The sequence below is a fragment of the Gopherus evgoodei genome, chromosome 3 (assembly GCF_007399415.2).
Source record: "Gopherus evgoodei ecotype Sinaloan lineage chromosome 3, rGopEvg1_v1.p, whole genome shotgun sequence".
Classification (NCBI taxonomy): Eukaryota; Metazoa; Chordata; order Testudines; family Testudinidae; genus Gopherus; species Gopherus evgoodei.
The window spans coordinates 29,376,371-29,399,885 of record NC_044324.1 but is presented as its reverse complement, the minus strand read 5'-3'; the positions used below and the strand labels follow the sequence as shown (position 1 = coordinate 29,399,885).

Sequence of the window (23,515 nt, the reverse complement as noted above, 5' to 3'; positions counted from 1 at the left end):
TTTGAAAATCCCAGTTTCATGATCTAATCCTTAGAGTAGCTAACTGTCTAGAGCACCCATTGACCTCTCAATAGGAGTTTGAGTTAATTCAAAAGGAATTTATGACACCTAGATCCTCTCAAGATCAGATCCTTAGGCTGGGATTTCCTCAGGGCAAGGTCTTTGTTTACCTACATATATGGTTTTGTATAGGCACACATACACACACACTATGGTGCTATATAAATAATTAACGATAATAATAGCAATACAACTGCACCTGCATATTTGCATGGCAAACTGTTAGGTCACAAACACTGATTTCTGTGCACAAACTACCTGAATTGCAAGCACAGATAATTGCAAATACTAATATAGGCCCTGATTCTGCAAGCACTTAAGATTCCTATTGAGCTTAATGGGACTAGTCATGTGCTTAAGTGTTTTCAGGATCAGGGCTTCAGAGGCTGGGTTGGGGCCTCTTGGAAAATTTGGATCTGAATTTTTTATTAAAACTATCTGGATTTATTTTTATCATCTAATTAAATAAAGTTCATATTACATATTTTAAAAAGAAGAAAAGATTTGAGTTTACACAACCATTTTTTAAAATAAACAGTTTGCAAATGAATCTCCTTTTCATGGTACATATAAAAATAGAGACATTTTAAAAGTAGATTTAAAAGTGTAACACTATTAACAAAAATTCTTACCTTGCACACTGTATGAAAGTAGGTCGAAAACAGAATCAGCTTTCATCAGGTAACTAGTTTTCAGACTAGAAACATTCTTTGTGGTATTAGCCACTGTATAAGATGCAGACCAGTTGTAATAATTGCTGTATACGTTTGTGGAGACCTCTAAAGTGCCCAGTAAAGGCACACGAAGTTGGTAGGACTCTGGAACAGTAAATAGTGGAAGTTGATACTCCTGAGACGGCATATTTATTCCAATTGATTTCATTACCAATGGAGGTGTTTTTACAGTCTTTGGCAGGCTTATATCATGCAATGATCTTCCACCAAATGGCAATGGGATGTTAATTATAACATTGTCCTTGTTCCAAATATATTTGATCCGTCCATCACTGTAACACAAAAATTACCCACTGTTATTATTTAAAACTCTATGAAACACACAAAGTAGTAGTTATTAATAATAATGATAATGAGGTAATTCATAAATACATTAATTTTAAGGGAAGAAAGAACCATTATGATTATCTAGTCTGTCCTCAGCACTCCACATACATCCACCAAGGAAAACTCTATGCAGGTAGGTATGTAAATGTTGTTATCCCCATTTTACAGACAAGAAGACTGAGAGATTAAGTGGGCCAACTCCACACAAAATGTCACTGGCAGGGACTAGATCTTTCCCCCCAAAATAAATTGACTAGACCATGCTGGGTACTTCTCTAGTTATTTTTTCCAAGGAAGTTAAACACAAGACTCTTATTTTGCTCCTGATTTTCTACTCTAATTAATACTCTGCATCTGCCATTTGAGGATCTTAATCTGCTTTATGAACAGTAATGAACAGAAATGAGTGTCAGAGACAGAGGTATAATATGCATTTTATAAATGAGGAAACTGAGGCACAGACAGAAAAAGTCTTTTGACCAAGGTCACATTCTAATAGAGTTACAAAATGGACTCCAGTTTCCTAACTCCCAGAATAATGCTCTAAGTGCTCTAAATGGCATCTCTTGATTGGAAGCCCTTCCTTTCTGATATCATTGCCACACTTATGCAATATGCTATGTGGAATAGTAGAAAAAGGGATCTGTTCATATTCTTGTGAATAAAAGTGATATGTTTGTAGAGTGTTACATGAAGGGCTTCATTATTATTAATTATTATTATTATATTCTATTATAGCTGCTGGTTATTTGCATATCTCAACATTTAATTAATTTTAGAAGACATGATTTATTCATCCAAAAATTCATACTGGAAAGTGTGTTTATCATTATACGCTACTCATTACTCATCTTTCAGTACCTAGTATTATTTTTCTTTAAAAGTTCCAGTCATCCCATCGGGTAACAGAAATGATACCACGTGACTGTGAAAAACTCTGACTAGCAGCTGTAAACTGGTTTGGTGGGGCTGGGGGATATTGTTATGCACAGAGAAAAATGAAAAGAAATTGCACTATACTTTATAAGATCTGTACTTTTGGCAAGTTCTTTTTGTTCTTGTTTGCCTTTATCTGTTTCTCTAAATTGGCTTTCGATTATACGATGTTTGGGACAGAGACTGTCTGCTCTGTGGCTAGAGGAACCAGGGTTGGAATCTTTATGCGCTACCAGAATATTAACACTTGTAATTTAATGATCCACTGCACAGCACAATGAATACCAAATAGTTAAACTGAACAGTTTCCAACACCATAGGCTGAAATTATTTGCATAAACTGTTCTGTGAATACTAACAAATAATAGATACATTTGCTGTAATCAAGACTGATTCATAAATAATTTGCAAACAGTACAACAGCATTATTTGTAATGAATTATTCTATCAGCTGTACTTGATTAAGTTTGTTTCTCTCTTCCTGCCAATAAGGACCACTCCAAAATTAGAGAAAATATTGACAAAGTTGTCATAAACAGATAGCTAAGGGTTAATGTTCTTTTACCTGGAAAGGAGTAACCTGAAACACCTGACCAGAGGACCAATCAGGAAACAAGACTTTTTCAAATCTGGGTGGAGGGAAGTTTGTGTGTGAGTCCTTTGCTCTTGTCTTGTGTCTGTCCCTCTCGGCTATGGGAAGGATTTTTCTATCTCCTGCTTTTCTAATCTTCTGTTTCCCAGTAGTAAGTACAAAAGATAAAATAGTGATTTATAGGGTTTTTATTTTGTATTTACATGTGTGTACTTGCTGGAATGTGTTAAATTGTATTCTTTTGAATAAGGCTGTTTATTCATATTTCTTTTAAGCAATTGACCCTGTATTTGTCACCTTAATACAGAGAGACCATTTTTATGTATTTTTCTTTCTTTTTACATAAAGCTTTCTTTTAAGACCTGTTGGAGTTTTTCTTTGGTGGGGAACTCCAGGGAATTGAGTCTGTAGCTCACCAAGGAATTGGTGGGAGGAAGAAGTCAGCGAAGTTACTAGCCTGACTTTGCATTCCCTCTGGGTGAAGAGGGAAGTACTTGTGTTTCCAGGACTGGAAACGGGGAGGGTGGAGTCCCTCTGTTTAGATTAACGGAGCTTGCTTCTGTGTATCTCTCCAGGAACCCAGGGAGGGAACACCTGGAAGGAGGAGGGGGAAGGGAAATGGTTTATTCCCCTTTGTTGTAAGACTCAAGGAATTTGGGTCTTGTGGTCCCCAGGGAAGGTTTTTGGGGGGACCAGAGTGCCCCAAAACACTCTAAATTTTTGGGTGGTGGCAGCTTTACCAGGTCCAAGCTGGTAACTAAGCTTGGAGGTTTTCATGCTAACCCCCATATTTTGGACGCTAAGGTCCAAATCTGGGAATATGTTATGACATGGTGTGCAGCATTGTGGGAAAGACAGAATCCAGAAGCCAGTAGAAATATTATTTTCTTTTTCTCTTTTAAGCAGAGAGAAACAGTTTGGTTTTAAAAGGAACCAGAGAGAATTTTTTTTCTCTGCTCTCTCTTGCAGTTCTTGGCTTGCATATTAAGCAAGGAACCATTAAGCTGTGACAAACAGGTCTTTTGTCAGACAATAGCACTCCTATTAGGAGGCAATTACCCGCACAATACACATGCAAATAAAGTGGTTTTTCTGGTTTACTTTACATTGAAAAGATTAGCTAGAGGAAGAAAGGGAAAAAGGCACTGTTGCTAGGCAGACCCCAGGAGGCAACAGAGAACCTGCAGTTCAGAAGATAAACACCGGAGGGCACCCCAACACAAGAAAACAGGAACCATGCCTTCCAATACAAAAATGGAGGGCGAAGAACAAATCAAAGAAGCTGAACACAGGCGACAACTGGAAAAAAGACAAAAAGAGGTGGAGCTGAAAGAAAAGGAAGAAAGCATCAAACTGGCAGCCTACAAAAGAGAACAAGCAGCCAAAGAGGCAGCCCACAAAAGAAAACTAGAAGAAGAAGAGGTGGCCCACCGAAGGAAACAAGAAGAAGAAGAGGCGGCCCACCACCGAGACATGGAAAAACAACAAAAAGAAATGGAAAAACAAAAAGAAAGTGAAGACAGGGAAAAACAGAGAAAACATGAACTGGAATTAGAAAAGGCTAAGCAACATGCTCCAGCCAATCCTAACAACCCTTCGCCAGTACTTGTTCCACAGCACAGGAAATTTCCCACCTACAAGGCAGGAGATGACACCGAGGCCTTCTTAGAAAATTTTGAAAGAGCCTGTCTTGGGTACAGCATCTCTGAAGACCAGTACATGGTAGAATTGAGACCACAGCTCAGTGGATCTTTATCAGAGGTGGCGGCTGAAATGCCTAAGGAGCAAATGAACTACTATAAACTTTTTCAAACCAAGGCCAGATACAGAATGGGGATAACCCTGGATCATGCCCGTCGGCGTTTCAGAACCCAAAAGTGGAAACCAGATGTGTCATTTCCCAAACACGCCTACTACGTTGGGAAAAATTATGAGGCCTGGATATCAGGACACAATGTTAAATCCTTGGAAGAACTGCACCTCCTCATACAAATGGAGCAGTTCTTGGATGGTGTTCCTGAGGACATAACACGGTACATACAAGATGGGAAACCCCAAAATCTCACTGAGGCGGGGGAGATTGGAGCCAGATGGATGGAAGTGGCAGAAAGCAAGAAAGCTACTGTCAAGGGGAATGAATACCCCAGAGGGCACACCGACCATAAACCCTACAACCGAGGACAGCCAAAGACCCCATATACAACCCAAGTAAAGCCACAGACGCCCTATTCTTCCACCTCACCAGTCTCCAGTAATTCACCTCGACCCAGTGACCAGTCAGATGGAAGATGCTTCAAGTGTAACATATCAAGGCCAACTGCCCAAAGACCGCCAACCGAGTGCAGTTCATTACACCACCATCACCCAAAAGATCCCCAGGCCCAGATGCCTCTCAAATACCCTTGGAGCGAAGGGAAAATTTGAGAGTGGGCGGAAAGAAGGTTACTGCATGGAGAGACACAGGGGCACAAGTGTCAGCTATCCACCAATCCTTCGTAGACCCCAAATTCATCAACCCAAAGGCCAAAGTTACAATTTACCCCTTCATGTCACAAGCTGTAGGCTTTCCTACAGCTGAACTGCCTGTCCAGTACAAAGGCTGGTCAGGAATGTGGACTTTTGCAGTTTATGACAACTATCCCATCCCCATGCTACTGGGGGAAGACTTGGCCAACCAGGTGAAGCGGGCCAAGAGAGTGGGAATGGTTACACGCAGCCAAACCAGACAAGCTTCCAGACCCATTCCTGTTCCTGAGCCGTCCACAGCCGTCTGTGTTACCAGAGACCCAGACAGAGGTAGTGGACCCGGATTCCATGCCAACCACTGAAACAGCCACAGCACCTCCAGTCCCAGGCCCGGAACTGGAACAGTAACCAGCACCAGCAATTGCAACCACATCTTCAAACTCAAAGCCAGAGGGTGCCAGTGAGCCAGAACTGGCAGAAGCTACAGACAGCCATACCCAAGGGGCTCAGCCACAGCCTGAAATACCCTCAGGTGCACCAGCGAAGAGCGGTTCACCAGCAACGGAAACAACCTTATCACCTACATCGCTTCCAGAGGGACCAAGCCCAAGTCCACAGTCTGAGGAAGAACTGGTGACCCCAGCCTCAAGGGAACAGTTCCAAACTGAGCAGGAAGCAGATGACAGCCTTCAGAAAGTGTGGGCAGCGGCACGGAGCACCCCACCACCTCTCAGCTCTTCTAATCAATCCCGGTTTGTTATAGACCAAGGACTTTTATACAAGGAGATTCTTTCTGGTAGACACCGGGAAGAATGACAGCCGCAAAAATAGTTGGTGGTTCCAAGTACCGGAGGAAGCTCCTAAGCTTAGCCCATGATCATCCCAGTGGCCATGCTGGGGTGAACAGAACCAAGGACCGGTTGGGGAAGTCCTTCCACTGGGAGGGGATGGGCAAGGATGTTGCCAAGTATGTCCGGTCTTGTGAGGTATGCCAAAGAGTGGGAAAACCCCAAGACCAGGTCAAGGCCCCTCTCCAGCCACTCCCCATAATTGAGGTCCCATTTCAGCGAGTAGCTGTAGATATTCTGGGTCCTTTCCCAAAAAAGACGCCCAGAGGAAAGCAGTACATACTGACTTTCGTGGACTTTGCTACCCGATGGCCGGAAGCAGTAGCTCTAGGCAACACCAGGGCTAACACTGTGTGCGTGGCCCTAACAGACATTTTTGCCAGGGTAGGTTGGCCCTCCGACATCCTTACAGAGTCAGGATCTAATTTCCTGGCAGGGACCATGAAAGAACTGTGGAAAACTCATGGGGTAAACCACTTGGTTGCCACCCCGTACCACCATCAAACCAATGGCCTGGTGGAAAGGTTTAATGGAACTTTGGGGGCCATGATACGTAAATTTGTCAATGAACACTCCAATAATTGGGACCTAGTGTTGCAGCAGTTGCTGTTTGCCTACAGGGCTGTACCACATCCCAGTTTAGGTTTTTCACTGTTTGAACTTGTGTATGGTCACGAGGTTAAGGGGCCATTACAGTTGGTGAAGCAGCAATGGGAGGGGTTTACGCCTTCTCCAGGAACTAACATTCTAGACTTTGTAAGCAACCTACAAAGCACCCTCCGACACTCTTTAGCCCTTGCTAGAGAAAACCTAAAGGATGCTCAGGAAGAGCAAAAGGCCTGGTATGACAGACATGCCAGAGAACGTTCCTTCAAGGTAGGAGACCAGGTTATGGTCTTGAAGGCGCAACAGGTCCATAAGATGGAAGCATCATGGGAAGGGCCATTCACGGTCCTGGAGCGCCTGGGAACTGTGAACTACCTCATAGCATTTCCCAATTCCTCACTAAAGCCTAGAGTGTACCATGTTAATTCTCTCAAGCCTTTCTATTCCAGAGACTTACAGGTTTGTCAGTTTACAGTCCAGGGAGATGATGCTGAGTGGCCTGATGGTGTCTACTACGAAGGGAAAAAAGACGGTGGTGTGGAAGAGGTGAACCTCTCAACCACCCTGGAACGTCTGCAGCGGCGACAAATCAAGGAGCTGTGCACTAGCTTCACCCCATTGTTCTCAGCCACCCCAGGACGGACTGAAAGGGCATACCACTCCATTGACACAGGTAATGCTCACCCCATTAGAACCCCACCCTACCGGGTGTCTCCTCATGCCCAAGCTGCTATAGAACGGGAGATCCAGAACATGCTACAGATGGGTATAATCCGCTCATCTACCAGTGTATGGGCATCTCCAGTGGTTCTGGTACCCAAACCAGATGGGGAAATACGCTTTTGCGTGGACTACCGTAAGCTAAATGCGGTAACTCGTCCGGACAACTATCCAATGCCACGCACCGATGAGCTATTGGAGAAGTTGGGACGTGCCCAGTTCATCTCTACAATAGACTTAACCAAGGGGTACTGGCAAGTACCGCTAGATGAACCTGCCAAGGAAAGGTCAGCATTCATCACCCATGCGAGGGTGTATGAATTTAATGTCCTTCCTTTTGGGCTGCGAAATGCACCCGCCACCTTCCAGAGGCTGGTAGATGGTCTACTAGCAGGACTGGGAGAATATGCAGTTGCCTACCTCGATGATGTGGCCATTTTTTCTGACTCCTGACCCGAACACCTACTACACCTGGAAAAAGTCTTTGAGCGCATCAGGCAGGCCGGACTAACTGTTAAGGCCAAAAAGTGTCAAATAGGCCAAATCATAGTTACTTACCTGGGGCTCCAGGTGGGTCGAGGAACCATAAACCCCCTACAGGCCAAGGTGGATGCTATCCAAAAGTGGCCTGTCCCAAAGTCAAAGAAACAGGTCCAATCCTTCTTAGGCTTGGCTGGATACTACAGGCGATTTGTACCACACTACAGCCAAATCGCTGCCCCACTGACCGACCTGACCAAAAAGACCCAGCCAAATGCAGTTAAGTGGACTAATGAGTGTCAAAAGGCCTTTACCCAACTTAAGGCAACGCTCATATCTGACCCTGTGCTCAGGGCCCCGGACTTTGACAAGCCATTCCTAGTAACCACGGATGCATCTGAGCGTGGTATAGGAGCAGTTCTCATGCAGGAAGCAACGGATCACAACTTCCATCCTGTCATGTTTCTCAGCAAGAAACTGTCTGAGAGGGAAAGTCACTGGTCAGTCAGTGAAAAGGAATGCTATGCCATTGTGTACGCCTGGAAAAGCTACGCTCATATGTTTGGGGATGGCGGTTCCAGCTACAAACTGACCATGCTGCACTAAAGTGGCTTCATACTGCCAAGGGGAACAACAAAAAACTTCTTCGTTGGAGTTTAGCTCTCCAAGATTTTGATTTTGAAATTCAGCACATTTCAGGAGCTTCTAACAAAGTAGCCGATGCTCTCTCCCGTGAGAGTTTCCCAGAATCCAGTAGTTAAAAAGTGTTCTTAAAATGTAAAAGTCTGTTAGTTATATACTTAGTGGTATATGTAAAGGTGCATGTGTTGTTTTAATCTGTTTATTTTAAAGTTCTAGGAGGAAATCGCTGCCAGTGAGGTTCCCCACTGTCTACAATTTGGGGGGCGTGTCATAAACAGATAGCTAAGGGTTAATGTTCTTTTACCTGGAAAGGAGTAACCTGAAACACCTGACCAGAGGACCAATCAGGAAGCAAGACTTTTTCAAATCTGGGTGGAGGGAAGTTTGTGTGTGAGTCCTTTGTTCTTGTCTTGTGTCTGTCCCTCTCGGCTATGGGAAGGATTTTTCTATCTTCTGTTTCCCATTTGTAAGTACAAAAGATAAAATAGTGATTTATAGGGTTTTTATTTTGTATTTACATGTGTGTACTTGCTGGAATGTGTTAAATTGTATTCTTTTGAATAAGGCTGTTTATTCATATTTCTTTTAAGCAATTGACCCTGTATTTGTCACCTTAATACAGAGAGACCATTTTTATGTATTTTTTCTTTCTTTTTACATAAAGCTTTCTTTTAAGACCTGTTGGAGTTTTTCTTTGGTGGGGAACTCCAGGGAATTGAGTCTGTAGCTCACCAAGGAATTGGTGGGAGGAAGAAGTCAGGGGGAAATCTGTGTGTGTTAGATTTACTAGCCTGACTTTGCATTCCCTCTGGATGAAGAGGGAAGTACTTGTGTTTCCAGGACTGGAAACAGGGAGGGTGGCGTCCCTCTGTTTAGATTCACAGAGCTTGCTTCTGTGTATCTCTCCAGGAACCCAGGGAGGGAACACCTGGAAGGAGGAGGGGGAAGGGAAATGGTTTATTCCCCTTTGTTGTAAGACTCAAGGGATTTGGGTCTTGTGGTCCCCAGGAAAGGTTTGGGGGGACCAGAGTGCCCCAAAACACTCTAATTTTTTGGGTGGTGGTAGCTTTACCAGGTCCAAGCTGGTAACTAAGCTTGGAGGTTTTCATGCTAACCCCCATATTTTGGACGCTAAGGTCCAAATCTGGGAATATGTTATGACAAAAGTCCATTGGCACATATGACTGTCGATAAAACAGTTTTATTGAAGCATAAGATTTGGAAATGTATTAGTACCTTTGGGCATCAGAAAATGTTATATAAAATATGGTCCTAAATGACAGTCAGATACCACATGGGTGAGTATGGTGCACAATCCAAGACAAATAGCTTAGCTAGGCAGAATGTGTGCTGCTGAATGGAAGTGAATGGCACCAAGGAGCAATCTGAAAGTCATGGAACCTCAAATACAAAGTTGTGATTTTTAAGAAATGGCCGATAAACCAGAGGCACTGAATCGGAAATGGTTAACAAAAATGTAGGGCAGCAGAATTAGCCACTATTATAATAATGGGCATAGCTGGTAAGACTCTAGGAGAAAGATCACTTGGTTCCTAACCCACATTCAGTCCATGTACAGACTGAAAGCAATGAAGATGCTTATGCCTAATATGAGCTTCATGTTACCACAGTGAAAGAAAGCAGAAGGAAAAACAATTTGTTTTCTGCTAAGGGATATGGAGGGCATGACATATTTATATGTGATGGGCCAGATCTTCAGCTGGTGTAAATTGGCTTCAGTGGCGCTATGGCAAATGTCACTAGCTAAGGATTGGCCCGTACATAATTAATTATGTATGCCATTTAGTAAACATAATTATATATGTCGGCTCTTACAATTCTTTGTTATGGTCATTATGTGCTATTGTCTAAAATAAAGTCCAATCATATTTTAAATAAGAAATACACGAGAAAGTTTCCAGTTTCAGTATCCTATGGTGACTGTTCTCATTTCTCTGTTTACCTTTTCAGGAAGAGTTCCTCTGGAATGGTGATAACAGGCAGCCCCATTGTCTGAATGTTCAGTTCCTGCAATCCATTTAGCTTATCTTGTAAAGTTTGGGCATAAGGAATATCCTTGGATGCCTTCTGCAGCCAGGTATGGGTTGCCTGCAATGACACAGTGGATGTGTTTTCCAGAGTAGTATGAAATAACTGTTAGCTTTAAGCCAGTGGGACTACCCATTTGCTTAACATGAAGCACAAGAGTGAGTGCTTTTCTGGAGAGGGGCAGATGGACCTGATAATGCAACCCTTACACATCCTAGTGATTACTTACACAAGTGGTTCTAGTAAAATGTGTTGGACTGCTCCTCAGGGTTGCATGATCAAGCTGTAATATTTTTAGAATAAGTATTCACACTTACCATGATGAATTGTGAGACAATGTGCCTCAGTGTCATATCTGTATTAGCCACTTTCCGATCCAGCAGCTCATTGGCATGCTTCTGTAAAGCCTTCGGGTAGTCTGCAAAGTCAACAGGGAAGTTGGCGGACATCTTTTTCACTGCTGTACTGGTGCCTGAATTCCACTCTAGTTCAATCTTCTCATTATCTGAAAATCATGAGTTTGGGGGGGGGGAAATAAAAATTAACAAAATCACGTTACTCTTGTATGGTTCATGGTACATAGAGATGTACTAGATAACGGATGTAACAGGAGATTACATGTATGGTTTTCACAAATGGGTGAAGTTTCTACATCATGATAAATGCCCATACCATATCTGAAAGCAACTCTCTCTGAAATCGAGTTCCCATAAACCGTTGCAGATGAGTCCATCTGAAGAGAAACCCTGTTCAGTGAATGATGAAGCAATGCTTCAGTTATGAGTTCAGTCCGTAGGCGAGGGATAGAAATGACACCTCCCAGCATTGCATCTTTCTTCCCATCATATCTGTGAAAGCAAAATAGTAACAAACATGAACGTTCACCAGTTTGGCTATATTATGGCTGGCACTTTTTCAGGAACAATTATAATTAAAACTGAAAAAAGGAATTCTAGATCTTAAAAGGAATGGGTTTATTTGGACCTAGGAACTTGACCCATGAGCTGATTAGTGCTCTGAAATCCCATTGATTTCCTTGGGACTTCACTGATGTAGGAAAATTATTATAATACTATTGTAGAGCTCTTTCTGTCCAGGTATATATGGGCCAAATACTAAAATCCTTACTCAGGATAAACCTCCCATTCATATCAATGGTAGTTTTATCTAACTGAGTAAACACTAAAGCATTTGGCCCTCTATGGGCAATAGTTTACTACTGAGTCTGATCTTCCTCTAGCTTAAGCATTGTACACATTTGTAACTTGCTGGCTTGAGTAGACTTAATCCTGATTTTACATTTGTGTAAATGAAAGGGAATCAAGGTCCTTGAACTTTGTTAATGCCACTGGTGTTAAAGGCAGCTCTGCACGAGGAACATCCATGGGGCAGCATCAAAATAAGAGAATTCTGTTGAAGAATGAAGGGTATTAAAGAGAGTGAACAATTCATTTCACTGTGGGTCTGTGAGGCAGATAATTTTAGGATCAAGGGAAAACTGCAATTAATTATAAACTCTTCCATAGATGCTACTGGAAATATTCTTATCATGAAGAGGGGAATTCTTATAGATATCTCTCTGATGTTTTTATTTTTATTATTTATTGAGTGCCAGTGGCACACCTGACACTCTACCAGTATAACAGAAGATACAAGAATTACCTCAATGAATTTGTAACCGAAATTATATATGTCATATATAGTGTGAAGAATCCATTCTGAAGCTAGATTGTACTTATTTTCTTTTTATTTATCTGTAGTGGATTATAGAGGAATGGCTTTATGGCAGAAATGTGTTTTAAACAGGGATTTGAGTGAAGGGAGAGAGAAGTCACATGGTGCATGTAGATATTAAAAATGTACACACTTGGACTGAGGTGGAGATGGATATAGGAGACGGAAGTGTGGAGAGTCTCTGGGTTAGGCTAAAAGGGGTAAAAAACACGGGTGATGTCGTGCTGGGAGTCTACTACAGGCCACCTAATCAGGTGGAAGAGATGGATGAGCCTTTTTTCAAACAACTAACAAAATCATCCAAAGCCCAAGATTTGGTGGTGATGGGGGACTTCAACTATCCAGATATATGTTGGGAAAATAACACCGCGGGGCACAGACTATCTAATAAGTTCCTGGACTGCATTGCAGACAACTTTTTATTTCAGAAAGTTGAAAAAGCTACTAGGGGGGAAGCTGTTCTAGACTTGATTTTAACAAATAGGGAGGAACTTGTTGAGAATTTGAAAGTAGAAGGAAGCTTGGGTGAAAGTGATCATGAAATCAGAGTTTGCAATTCTAAGGAAGGGTAGAAGGGAGTACAGCAGAATAGAGACAATGGATTTCAGGAAGGCGGATTTTGGTAAGCTCAGAGAGCTGATAGGTAAGGTCCCATGGGAATTAAGACTGAGGGGAAAAACAACTGAAGAAAGTTGGCAGTTTTTCAAAGGGACACTATTAAGGGCCCAAAAGCAAGTTATTCTGATGGTTAGGAAAGATAGAAAATGTGGCAAAAGACCACCTTGGCTTAACCACGAGATCTTGCGTGACCTACAAAATAAAAAGGCGTCATATAAAAAATGGAAACTAGGTCAGATTACAAAGGATGAATATAGGCAAATAACACAGGAATGCAGAGGCAAGATTAGAAAAGCAAAGGCACAAAATGAACTCAAACTAGCTATGGGAATAAAGGGAAACAAGAAGACTTTTTATCAATACATTAGAAGCAAGAGGAAGACCAAGGACAGGGTAGGCCCACTGCTCAATGAGGAGGGGGAAACAGTAACAGGAGACTTGGAAATGGCAGAGATGCTTAATGACTTCTTTGTTTCAGTCTTCACTGAGAAGTCTGAAGGAATGTCTAGTATAGTGAATGCTTACGGGAAGAGGGTAGGTTTAGAAAAGAAAATAAAAAAAAGAGCAAGTAAAAAATCACTTAGAAAAGTTAGATGCCTGCAAGTCACCAGGGCCTGATGAAATGCATCCTAGAATACTCAAGGAGTTAATAGAGGAGGTATCTGAGCCTCTAGCTATTATCTTTGGGAAATCATGGGAGACGGGGGAGATTCCAGAAGACTGGAAGGGGGCAAATATAGTGCCCATCTATAAAAAGGGAAATAAAAACAACCCAGGAAACTACAGACCAGTTAGTTTAACTTCTGTGCCAGGGAAGATAATGGAGCAGGTAATCAAAGAAATTATCTGCAAACACTTGGAAGGTGGTAAGGTGATAGGGAATAGCCAGCATGGATTTGTAAAGAACAAATCATGTCAAACTAATCTTTTTGCATTCTTTGATAGGATAACGAGCCTTGTGGATAAGGGAGAAGCGGTGGATGTGATATACCTAGACTTTAGTAAGGCACTTGATATGGTCTCGCATGATATTCTTATAGATAAACTAGGAAAGTACAATTTAGATGGGGCTACTATAAGGTGGGTGCATAACTGGCTGGATAACCGTACTCAGAGAGTAGTTGTTAATGGCTCCCAATCCTGCTGGAAAGGTATAACAAGTGGGGTTCCGCAGGGGTCTGTTTTGGGACCGGTTCTGTTCAATATCTTCATCAACGATTTAAATGTTGGCATAGAAAGTACGCTTATTAAGTTTGCGGATGATACCAAACTGGGAGGGATTGCAACTGCTTTGGAGAACAGGGTCAAAATTCAAAATGATCTGGACAAATTGGAGAAATGGTCTGAGGTAAACAGGATGAAGTTCAATAAAGATAAATGCAAAGTGCTCCACCTAGGAAGGAACAATCAGTTTCACACATACAGAATGGGAAGAGACTGTCTAGGAAGGAGTATGGCAGAAAGAGATCTAGGGGTCATAGTAGACCACAAGCTTAATATGAGTCAACAGTGTGATACTGTTGCAAAAAAAGCAAATGTGATTCTGGGATGCATTAACAGGTGTGTTGTAAACAAGACACGAGAAGTCATTCTTCCGCTTTACTCTGCGCTGGTTAGGCCTCAGCTGGAATATTGTGTCCAGTTCTGGGCACCGCATTTCAAGAAAGATGTGGAGAAATTGGAGAGGGTCCAGAGAAGAGCAACAAGAATGATTAAAGGTCTTGAGAACATGACCTATGAAGGAAGGCTGAAGGAATTGGGTTTGTTTAGTTTGGAAAAGAGAAGACTGAGAGGGGACATGATAGCAGTTTTCAGGTATCTAAAAGGGTGTCATCAAGAGGAGGGAGAAAACCTGTTCACCTTAGCCTCTAATGATAGAACAAGAAGCAATGGGCTTAAACTGCAGCAAGGGAGATTTAGGTTGGACATTAGGAAAAAGTTCCTAACTGTCAGGGTAGTTAAACACTGGAATAGATTGCCTAGGGAAGTTGTGGAATCTCCATCTCTGGAGATATTTAAGAGTAGGTTAGATAAATGTCTATTAGGGATGGTCTAGACAGTACTTGGTCCTGCCATGAGGGCAGGGGACTGGACTCGATGACCTCTCGAGGTCCCTTCCAGTCCTAGAGTCTATGAGTCTATGACGGACAATCTCTGTGTATCTAGAACAGAGGTCAGCAACCTTCAGCATGTGGCCCATCAGGGTAATCCGCTGGCGGTCTGTGAGACATTTTGTTTATGTTGACTATCTGCAGGAACAGCCCCCCACAGCTCCCAGTGGCTGCAGTTTGCCATTCCCAGCCAATGGGAGCTGCAGGAAGTGGTAGCCAGCATGTTCCGGTGGCCCGCGCCACTTCCCTCAGCTCCCATTGGCCGGGAACAGCAAACCACTTCCACTGAGAGCTGCAGGGGGCCATGCCTGTGGACAACCAACATAAACAAAATGTCTCGCAGCCCACCAGCAGATTACTCTGATGGGCCACGTGCCGAAGGTTGCCGACCCCTGATCTAGAAGAACATACTCTTGAAAACCCTACTGTTAATAAAATATTCAGTTACCTAGTTTCAAAATATTCGGGAAGTCTAACAGGATGTTGGGATTACCTTATGCGACCAGTAAGAGTAACTTCAGGAACCTTCTTGTTACTGATGTCTAAGATAAAGGTATATGCCTTCCTTTCCAGAGTGGATTCATCATTGACTCTGAAGTTAGTACCAAAGTCAATATCAAAATTTGGAATTTGGACATCACTGGTGAAAATCTTCTTGTCTCTATTGTATCTGAAGGTCAGCGTGGCCTCACTTTGTCTTACACCTGAAAAATGCACCATAAATTATGTCTTTTTAGGCTTTTATAGAAAGATGAATGAAAAAAAATGAGCATCTGAAAATAGCATTACCCCAAATATCTAAAGCAGATAGTGAAGGGAACAATCTGAGTACATAAGTTGAAATTTGCTCTCCTTGTTCTTTCAGATTTCTAGGGATTCCATCCAACCTACTGGAGATGCTATATTGTCTCTAATTACCTCTCTGCTTGCTCTCTCTCTTTATCTATCACTGATCTTCTTCAGTTTGTCTCTCCATATAATTTGATGTTGGTTCAACTCTTTTTCTGTAACAGATTTTCAGTATTTCTGTGCATTATTGACTAACCATTTATTTTCATATTTCACCTAACAATGTATCTTTCCTCTTGCTTATACGGTGCCTCATAATTTCCCTTCTTTATTGCTTTCATGTATCAAGGAAATTTTATTATTTAACATAGCAAAACATTTTGAGATACAAAATATAGCTATGGTCCTTCATAACACCTGTGCACTGGAACTACTCATGTACATAAAACTGAGGACACACGTTTACAGGTTTGGGTACAAAGATTGTTTTGTATTGTATGTTGTAAATAGCAATCCTAATTTTGTTAATCTGATTTTTTTTCATGGCATTGTCACAATTCAAAGATGAGCTAAGTCTGATTGTTCTTTAGATTCTTACCTTTTGCCTCAGTGGTAAATTTCAAAGTGTCTACCAGGCCATTTTCCTCTCTCTGTAGCTCATAGTTAGCATTTGCAGAGTATTCCTGTACTGATCCTGTAGGCTGTATTTCAATTTCAATCCTAAAGAATGGGGAAAAGGTCACCTATACTAGTAACTAACAAATCCAATTAGTACAGAAAATGGTAAAAAAAAAGGTCAGTTCCCAACCATCTTGTTTCTGAGCTGATCCTGCCTGTCTTTTATTAAAGTACATGAAAAAAAAGCAGTATGTACTGCAGCCATAATAGAGATGGTTGACTTTTGTGGGGTAGACAAAAAATCGATACAGTCAAGGATGACACAACTGACCTGCTTTCCCCAGTCAGTGGGTAGTATGGTGCTGCATCTGTGTAGCTGGCATTAGAGTAAGCTACTTTAGTACAGTAATTTAGACCAACGAAGAAAGGTTTGCAAGACGTCCACGACTCTCTGTTCTCAATCAGAGGTGGAATCACTTCAGTTTTGGTTGGAGAGACCAAATATAATGTGTTACTGGAAAAGAAAAATAAGTCTAGTTATTCTCAAGATATGTATCTAAATATTACTGTTATTTGATAAATCCTATTTATGAGATTACTTTTTAAGTGAAAACCTTCTGAAAAAAATATACCTATCACAAGGTTAAATAACAGAAAGCTTTGGAAGTAGCAAGTAGTGAGAAAATGATAAAATTATGTCTTAATAATTACTATATAATAAATAACCTGCATGCATACAGATCCTTTCATCTTAGAATCTCAAAGTGATTATGATAATTAAGTATCACCCCATCACATAGATTTGCATTGTTATTACCAACATTTTATAAAACGGGAAATTGAAGCATAAACAGGCAAATATTATGAAAGTGAGTAACAAATTCAGGAATCGTTCAGGCCTTACTCCCGGGCCCTAGTCTGCTCTGACTACTATGTTACACTGAGAAGGATGTTATCCTAGCTTTACAGTAGGAGTCATTTTCCAGAATAGCAAAAATCAAACAAACAAAGAAAGAAATCAAAAACAAAAACAAAAAAGCCGACCATCATCAAAATAAAATCCAGTACAATATTTATCATTCAGAAGCAAAAAAGCAAGAAAGAAAGGAGGATGCAATCTGGAAAGAGCAAATATTCTTATCCAGGTTCAAACACCTGAAGCTGAAGAGCTTGGTAGGGGTCTTTGGAGCAGGGATGCTGAGTTTTAATTGTCCGGCTCTCAAACCAACTCGGGCTTCTATTCCAGACTCATGGTATATTTTGGAGACCATCTGCACGCCGCTTCTAGCAAATGCTGGGATGTTTGCTCCCACATGAGTTATAAACTCAATTGCCATCGAGGGTTTAATGACCAGGTCTGCTTGCATCTATGGGGAAAAGACAAAATGATATATTTCATTCCCCAAAGTACATCATTTAGTTCTGATAATATCAATGTAAGAGTAATGTTCTCCTTCTTATTGATGGACTAGACCTAGATATTAGTAGGTTAATTTATCAAATTAATGTTGTTATTCAGTAAAGTTTGGTCACTAAGACACACTATAGAATCTGAAGGAAAAAGGAAGTGGTATTTGTGGGCAGCAAATATGGGGGGAGATAACTCACGGACAATGAACTTGCTTTATAGTTGAAGCTGTTCCCACTGCAGAGAGACTTTGAATAAAAATTGGCTGTTTGCAGAGCCTCATGCAATTTAAATCCTGTCAGAAGAGACTTTTCCACAGTGGGAGGATTATAGTACGCTCCAGTGAGTAAGAAGTTTGACAAATAGGAATGGGCCCAAAGATCTATCTAAACTTTCCCAATGTATAAGAGCACTCAGGCTCAAGGTTTTTATTTGGTTGATTACCAAAACAGAGGCCAGATGCAAAATCTGGATGCAGATTCAAAAATTTACAGCCCCAAATTTCAGAGGTGTTTGGACTGGAGATTTTGTTCCAAACCTATTTCTGGTGACTCAGGATTTCAGGGAAGTTAGCATGCTAACTTGGGTTAATTTGGATGAATAATCTTAGATAGCTATATAAAACTCAGGTATATTTTAATATTTGTTTTGTTCAATTTGTTAGTTTAATATTGCCCTCACCCAATGATAACCTGGAAGCATTGTAATTAATAATTTAATCTTTGTTTCTGGAATATTCTGTATTGTCTTTGACAACTTGCAATCTCTGCTTTATTCCCAAAGGAGATGGCACACTTGTTAGAGGAATATAATATCATGACAGGAATTAAGACTCACATTCTTTGGTTGAATCTTCACCCCAGCCTTGGCTCCAGGAGTTGCAATTCCAGAGAAAGCAACTTGGAGCTGCAATCCTGCTCCGGTTGGGAGCTCAAATTCATTGTCCATAAAGATGTAGTGAACAAATAAGTCACCCTCTGTACCTTTTGAAATGGCCTGCACAATCTGTGAATCAAATAAGGAAACATTAAACAATTAAATACTTTAATGTAGGCTTTGTAACATTAAAATGAATCATAAGATGAAGTATAAAGGACCTTTTAAAATATCCTTTAATCATAATCACATAATCTAAGACTATAATTCTTATACTGTACAGAGACCAAGATGGCACAAAAATATTACTTTATGAGGCACAAGCAAAGACATTCACAAAGAACACTTGTCAAAATCCAGCTTTTAAGAAAAATAAATATAATTTCTTCACCTAAATCTGAGGAAACAATAGTGACCATCTGATTACATGGTGATAGGTGCAATATAATTACCTAGGTGGGTCAGATAAGGTAGAAGGGTAAAATCCTGGCATCACTGAAGTCAACGGTAAAACTCTCAGTGACTTCAGTCGGGTCAGGATTTCACCCAATATCTCTAAAGTGCAATACGTTTACTTTCCTTTTCAATATTATAAAACATTTTAAAACATTCCTGTATGTTCTACCTTCATTAACCCTTTAGCAATATAGCACATGGACAAACATTAAGATTTTAGGGATTACTCCCATGTTGGTCTCAATCCTGCAATGGGATCCTTTTGGAGTCAATAGGTGCATCCTTGTGTCTCAGCAGACCCCCATTGGCTTCTCTGGGACTCTGCGTGGATCTCATTGGTGGATTCGATCCACAGCATGTGAAATCAAATGGAATAAAGATATGGAGATAATCATGATGTTGAAGACATTATTATGAATCTCACATTCTTCTGTTGTCGAGATGCACAATTATTTTAGGTCCAGATTCTCAAAGGTATCTAGATACCTAATTCCCATTAGATGGATTTGTTTCAATGGGAGTTAGGCACCTAAATAACTTTGGGGATAGGGCCTGTGTCTTTTTTTGGCTAAATTTTGACACTACATTTTAAGTAATTTTCTTTTTAAGTGACTAGTACTCCATTCAAATATCTGTGCTTTATTTGGAAGATAAATATAAAAATATCTGATAGAAAAACCTAATGTGAAATATTTTCATTCTGCACTTCAGAAACATACCTTCTCTGGAATGGCCTGCAGAGTTTTAATGCTCTTCAAAATCACATTTCCCAGTAGCTTGAAATCGTTGAGTTTCATGTACCCAAGTTCTTCTCCCAGGATTCGGAGGTAGGCCCTAGCTTCAGGAACTTCTTTGTTTCCCATTTCTTTTATCAGTTTTTCAAAGTTCAGCATTATTCCTTTCATCACATCCTGAGAATTCAATCAAAAAGTACCACAAAATAAAATCCCCTTGTAACAAGTCTGAGAATTTGATACACCCAGTACAATTACATAATGGCTACCAGCTGATCTGCACAGATACCCTTATTGGAGACAGAACTCTGGAATTTTGGTTCCTAAAACAAAGGATTCTAAGAAATGCAATAAAGGAAAATCACCTTTAGTTAGGTGTAACTAGGGATTTTATCTTCTGTAAATTAACCATGAGAGGGTAATGCTCCAGAAATGCAATACGTTACACATGCTGGAAAGTACTGAACACAGATGAATGCATATGCAAAATATTTATAAAACACTGTCTAAAGAACAGTCTGAAAGTATACCTGTTCCTGTCTGTCATCCTTGGAGTAACCAAAATAGTCAAAGAGCACCTTGGAGACATGCTCTGGAACTCTGCCATCAACCCAGTACAAAGCCTTACTGGCACTGTCGGGAAAGAACCCTTTTTGCCCAAACAATGCTTCTATCGTTGGCTCGAAATTCTTCCCATCCATGCCAATCTGAAACACAACAAGACAATGTAATGACTGAGACAGATTCCCTGCTTCTAGGGAGATTTACAGCAAAGAGAGACTCTCTGGTGAAAAAATTGTATGTTTTAAAATGTAAACTGCAATGACAGAAAGCTATAGAGAAGGCACATACCTGCAGCTGGGGAGCAGAGCATTTGATCTCTCTTTGGGTAAAACTCACCCCCTTGCAGAGCATCAGCACAAGACCTATGAATTGCTTACATCCCTCCTAAACCCGAATATGAGTGCTCAAGTGTGACATTAGGGTGCATGAACTTCAAGTGGGGCTTTTCCACAGGGGTGAATTTTATGCTTAATGAGATCTTGAATGACTCAACCTAAGCCTGAAATGCTCACAATGGTAATGTGTGCAAAGAAAGGGCCAGTCTGCTCCAAAGCCCATTGATGTCAATGGCAGGGCTCCTTCTAACATCAGGGGGGTTTAGATCAGGATCTTGGTGCTTGTAAAACTAACATATTTAGTCACTGCAAGTCAGTATAAGCAAACAGAAAGAAAATACGTAAAAACTGAATAATAATGTAAGGATTTGACATCTGTTGTACCTCAAAGATATCCATTGGGCTAAGTCCATACAACTGCAGAGTAGTTTTTAGCATGGTTTCTTTAGGAATGTAGGTGTTTGGATCGAATATCAGATTTCCTTCTATTTTGGCTGAGACAGGATCATTTCCGGGCAGGGAAATACGTTTGGAAATCTGATAATTTTGTGAAAACTTTCTGAAGTCATTGGCTGCTGGAATCTGAGATCCTTTAAGAGCTTCTTGTACTTTGTTTTTAAGACTAAGAAAAAAGAAATTAATTGGAATACAGTTAGTAAACATTTCAGAAATCAGCTAGTCTTCAAACAATAATGATTCCTTCTGTGTTTAGTGAATGCTCTGCACTTGTTCATGTAGAAAAAGCAAGGGTAAGAGCCAGAACCTCAGTGGGTGTATCTGTATTGTATCTGTATCTGTGGCATATCTGTATTGAAGCCACCAATTTATACCCGCTGATTATCTGGCTCTCTGACTTTAAATTGTTTAACTGAGGCTATTTCAGTTCATCATTCCAATTAGGCTTAGAACTTCGTTCCTATGTCAACAATGTACAATTTAATTGTACTTACTCTTCGATGCCTACTTCCTCAGAGTCCAAGATGTTGGCAATGTGGGTAGCAACAAAGCTTTTCACTTGTTCACTTTTGTCCCTTAGGAGCGCTCTAGTGATCTTGTTGAGATCAGATATGGAAGGATGTTTCATCAGCATGAGATAGGCTGCCAGACGTTTATCAACTGGAGCATCGGCATTTTGGAAAGCTTTCAGAAGCACAGTACGGTCCTGTACAAACAATGAAAGGTACATTAGTGCACTGATAATCTGGCTAGCAGATGATATTGCCAGTGTCTGATTGGAACATGTTGGGTCAAATGATTCCCTTAATCACACTCGTGTAACCTTGTTGCAACTTTACTGGAGTTATAGAGCAGCGAAGCTACTTATTTCTAGGACCGGTAAAAAAAAAATTCATTCAAACTTTGTTTTGATGGAAATTTTCATGAACAAAATCTGCTTTTGTCAAAACTGAAATTCATTTTGGTTTCTGGCAACTGAAAATGAAAACTGTTTGTTGAAAACCAAAACATTTTTAGTTTTTATTTTGTCAACAAAAGGCCAAAAACTTCTGAAGAAAACTTTAGATGAAAAATGAAAAGGTTTTTTGCTTGACATTTTTCTTAGGGAAAAATAAATCATTTCCCAACCAGCTCTACTTATTTCATATATATCTCATAATAATTCTGATTATTTCACCTTCACAGTACACAAAAAAAACATTCCCTGAAATGTATCAGAGGGGTAGCCGTGTTAGTCTGGATCTGTAAAAAGCGACAAAGAGTCCTGTGGCACCTTATAGACTAACAGAAGTACTGGAGCATAAGCTTTCGTGGGTGAATACAAGTTGCCACAGGACTCTTTGTTGTATTCCCTGAAATGTTTGGGGTGATGTACAACATCTTAACAACTATTTAAACTGTGAAAAAAGGTCCTGTAAGCTCTTTGGAGATGGAACTGACTTTTTAAACATTTCTGTCTAGCACGATGCAACCCGTGTGGGTTAAACAAACCTGATGCTGCTGTAGTGCAAATACAAATAATATCTAGCTCTTATACAGTGCTTTTCATCTATAGATCTCAAAGCACTTTACAAAGGAGGTCAGTACCATTATCCCCATTGCAGAGATAGAAAAAATGAGGCACAGAGAGGCTGACTTGCCCAAGGTCACCCAGAAGGCCAGTGGTAGAACCAGAAATAGAACCTAGGTGTTTGTCTAGTGAATTACCCACTAGGCAACACTACCAGAACAAATATCCACCCAGTAAAAGCAATGAGCCTGATTCTTCTCCTCTCACTGTAATTAAACCTGTGTAAATCAGAGGTAACGCTCTTGAAGTCATTGGGCCACATCCTCATTGTAATTACTTCATTGAAGACACCATCCAGTAGCAGTGGACATATCCAATTCTCCTTTCACATAATTAAACCTGTGTAAAGCAGGTGCAACACAATGGAGCTATGCAAATTCACACTTGCTAAAGATCTGGCCCATTGAGAATGCTGCTGTGAGAGGAGCATCAGCCCTGGTAAAATCAAGGAAGGGGTTTTAAAGAAAGGCTGGAGAATAGATAATGGGGAAATAGCATAAAATATTCATGGATGGAGAAAGCCTGCTTTGTTTAACCATTAACTAGAAGCATACAACTGAGATGAGCCAGAACTATAAAAGATTGATTTACCTCATCAGTAATAGTCATTCTTCTCAGTGCCTGGATGGCTGCTTTCTGAACAGAAATTGACGCAACTTCACTTTTGATACAGGTCTTCAGAGCAGATTTCAGGTTTGGATTAGCAACCTCCATTGCCTTGCCCATGTTTCCAATAGCCTGTGAATTATGAAAACAAGGCAATACATATATTTCCCCAGTCAATAA

At 40.7% G+C, this 23,515-nt stretch overlaps 1 protein-coding gene across 1 annotated transcript in view; it reads right to left on the bottom strand.

The window, feature by feature from the left end:
- The window catches only part of APOB (apolipoprotein B), a 61,360-nt gene that overhangs the window by 14,307 nt on the left and 23,538 nt on the right, over positions 1 to 23,515 (bottom strand). The window contains exons 12-25 of the mRNA XM_030558431.1: positions 23,321 to 23,467; positions 21,654 to 21,865; positions 21,088 to 21,325; positions 20,335 to 20,511; positions 19,790 to 19,981; positions 18,576 to 18,743; positions 17,486 to 17,697; positions 16,662 to 16,844; positions 16,311 to 16,432; positions 15,417 to 15,627; positions 11,133 to 11,308; positions 10,778 to 10,965; positions 10,375 to 10,520; positions 693 to 1,066 (exon numbers count right to left, since the gene is read on the bottom strand). Of these exons, the coding sequence (XP_030414291.1) occupies positions 693 to 1,066; positions 10,375 to 10,520; positions 10,778 to 10,965; positions 11,133 to 11,308; positions 15,417 to 15,627; positions 16,311 to 16,432; positions 16,662 to 16,844; positions 17,486 to 17,697; positions 18,576 to 18,743; positions 19,790 to 19,981; positions 20,335 to 20,511; positions 21,088 to 21,325; positions 21,654 to 21,865; positions 23,321 to 23,467 (2,746 nt within the window). The remainder of the gene's footprint in view (positions 1 to 692; positions 1,067 to 10,374; positions 10,521 to 10,777; positions 10,966 to 11,132; positions 11,309 to 15,416; positions 15,628 to 16,310; positions 16,433 to 16,661; positions 16,845 to 17,485; positions 17,698 to 18,575; positions 18,744 to 19,789; positions 19,982 to 20,334; positions 20,512 to 21,087; positions 21,326 to 21,653; positions 21,866 to 23,320; positions 23,468 to 23,515) is intronic.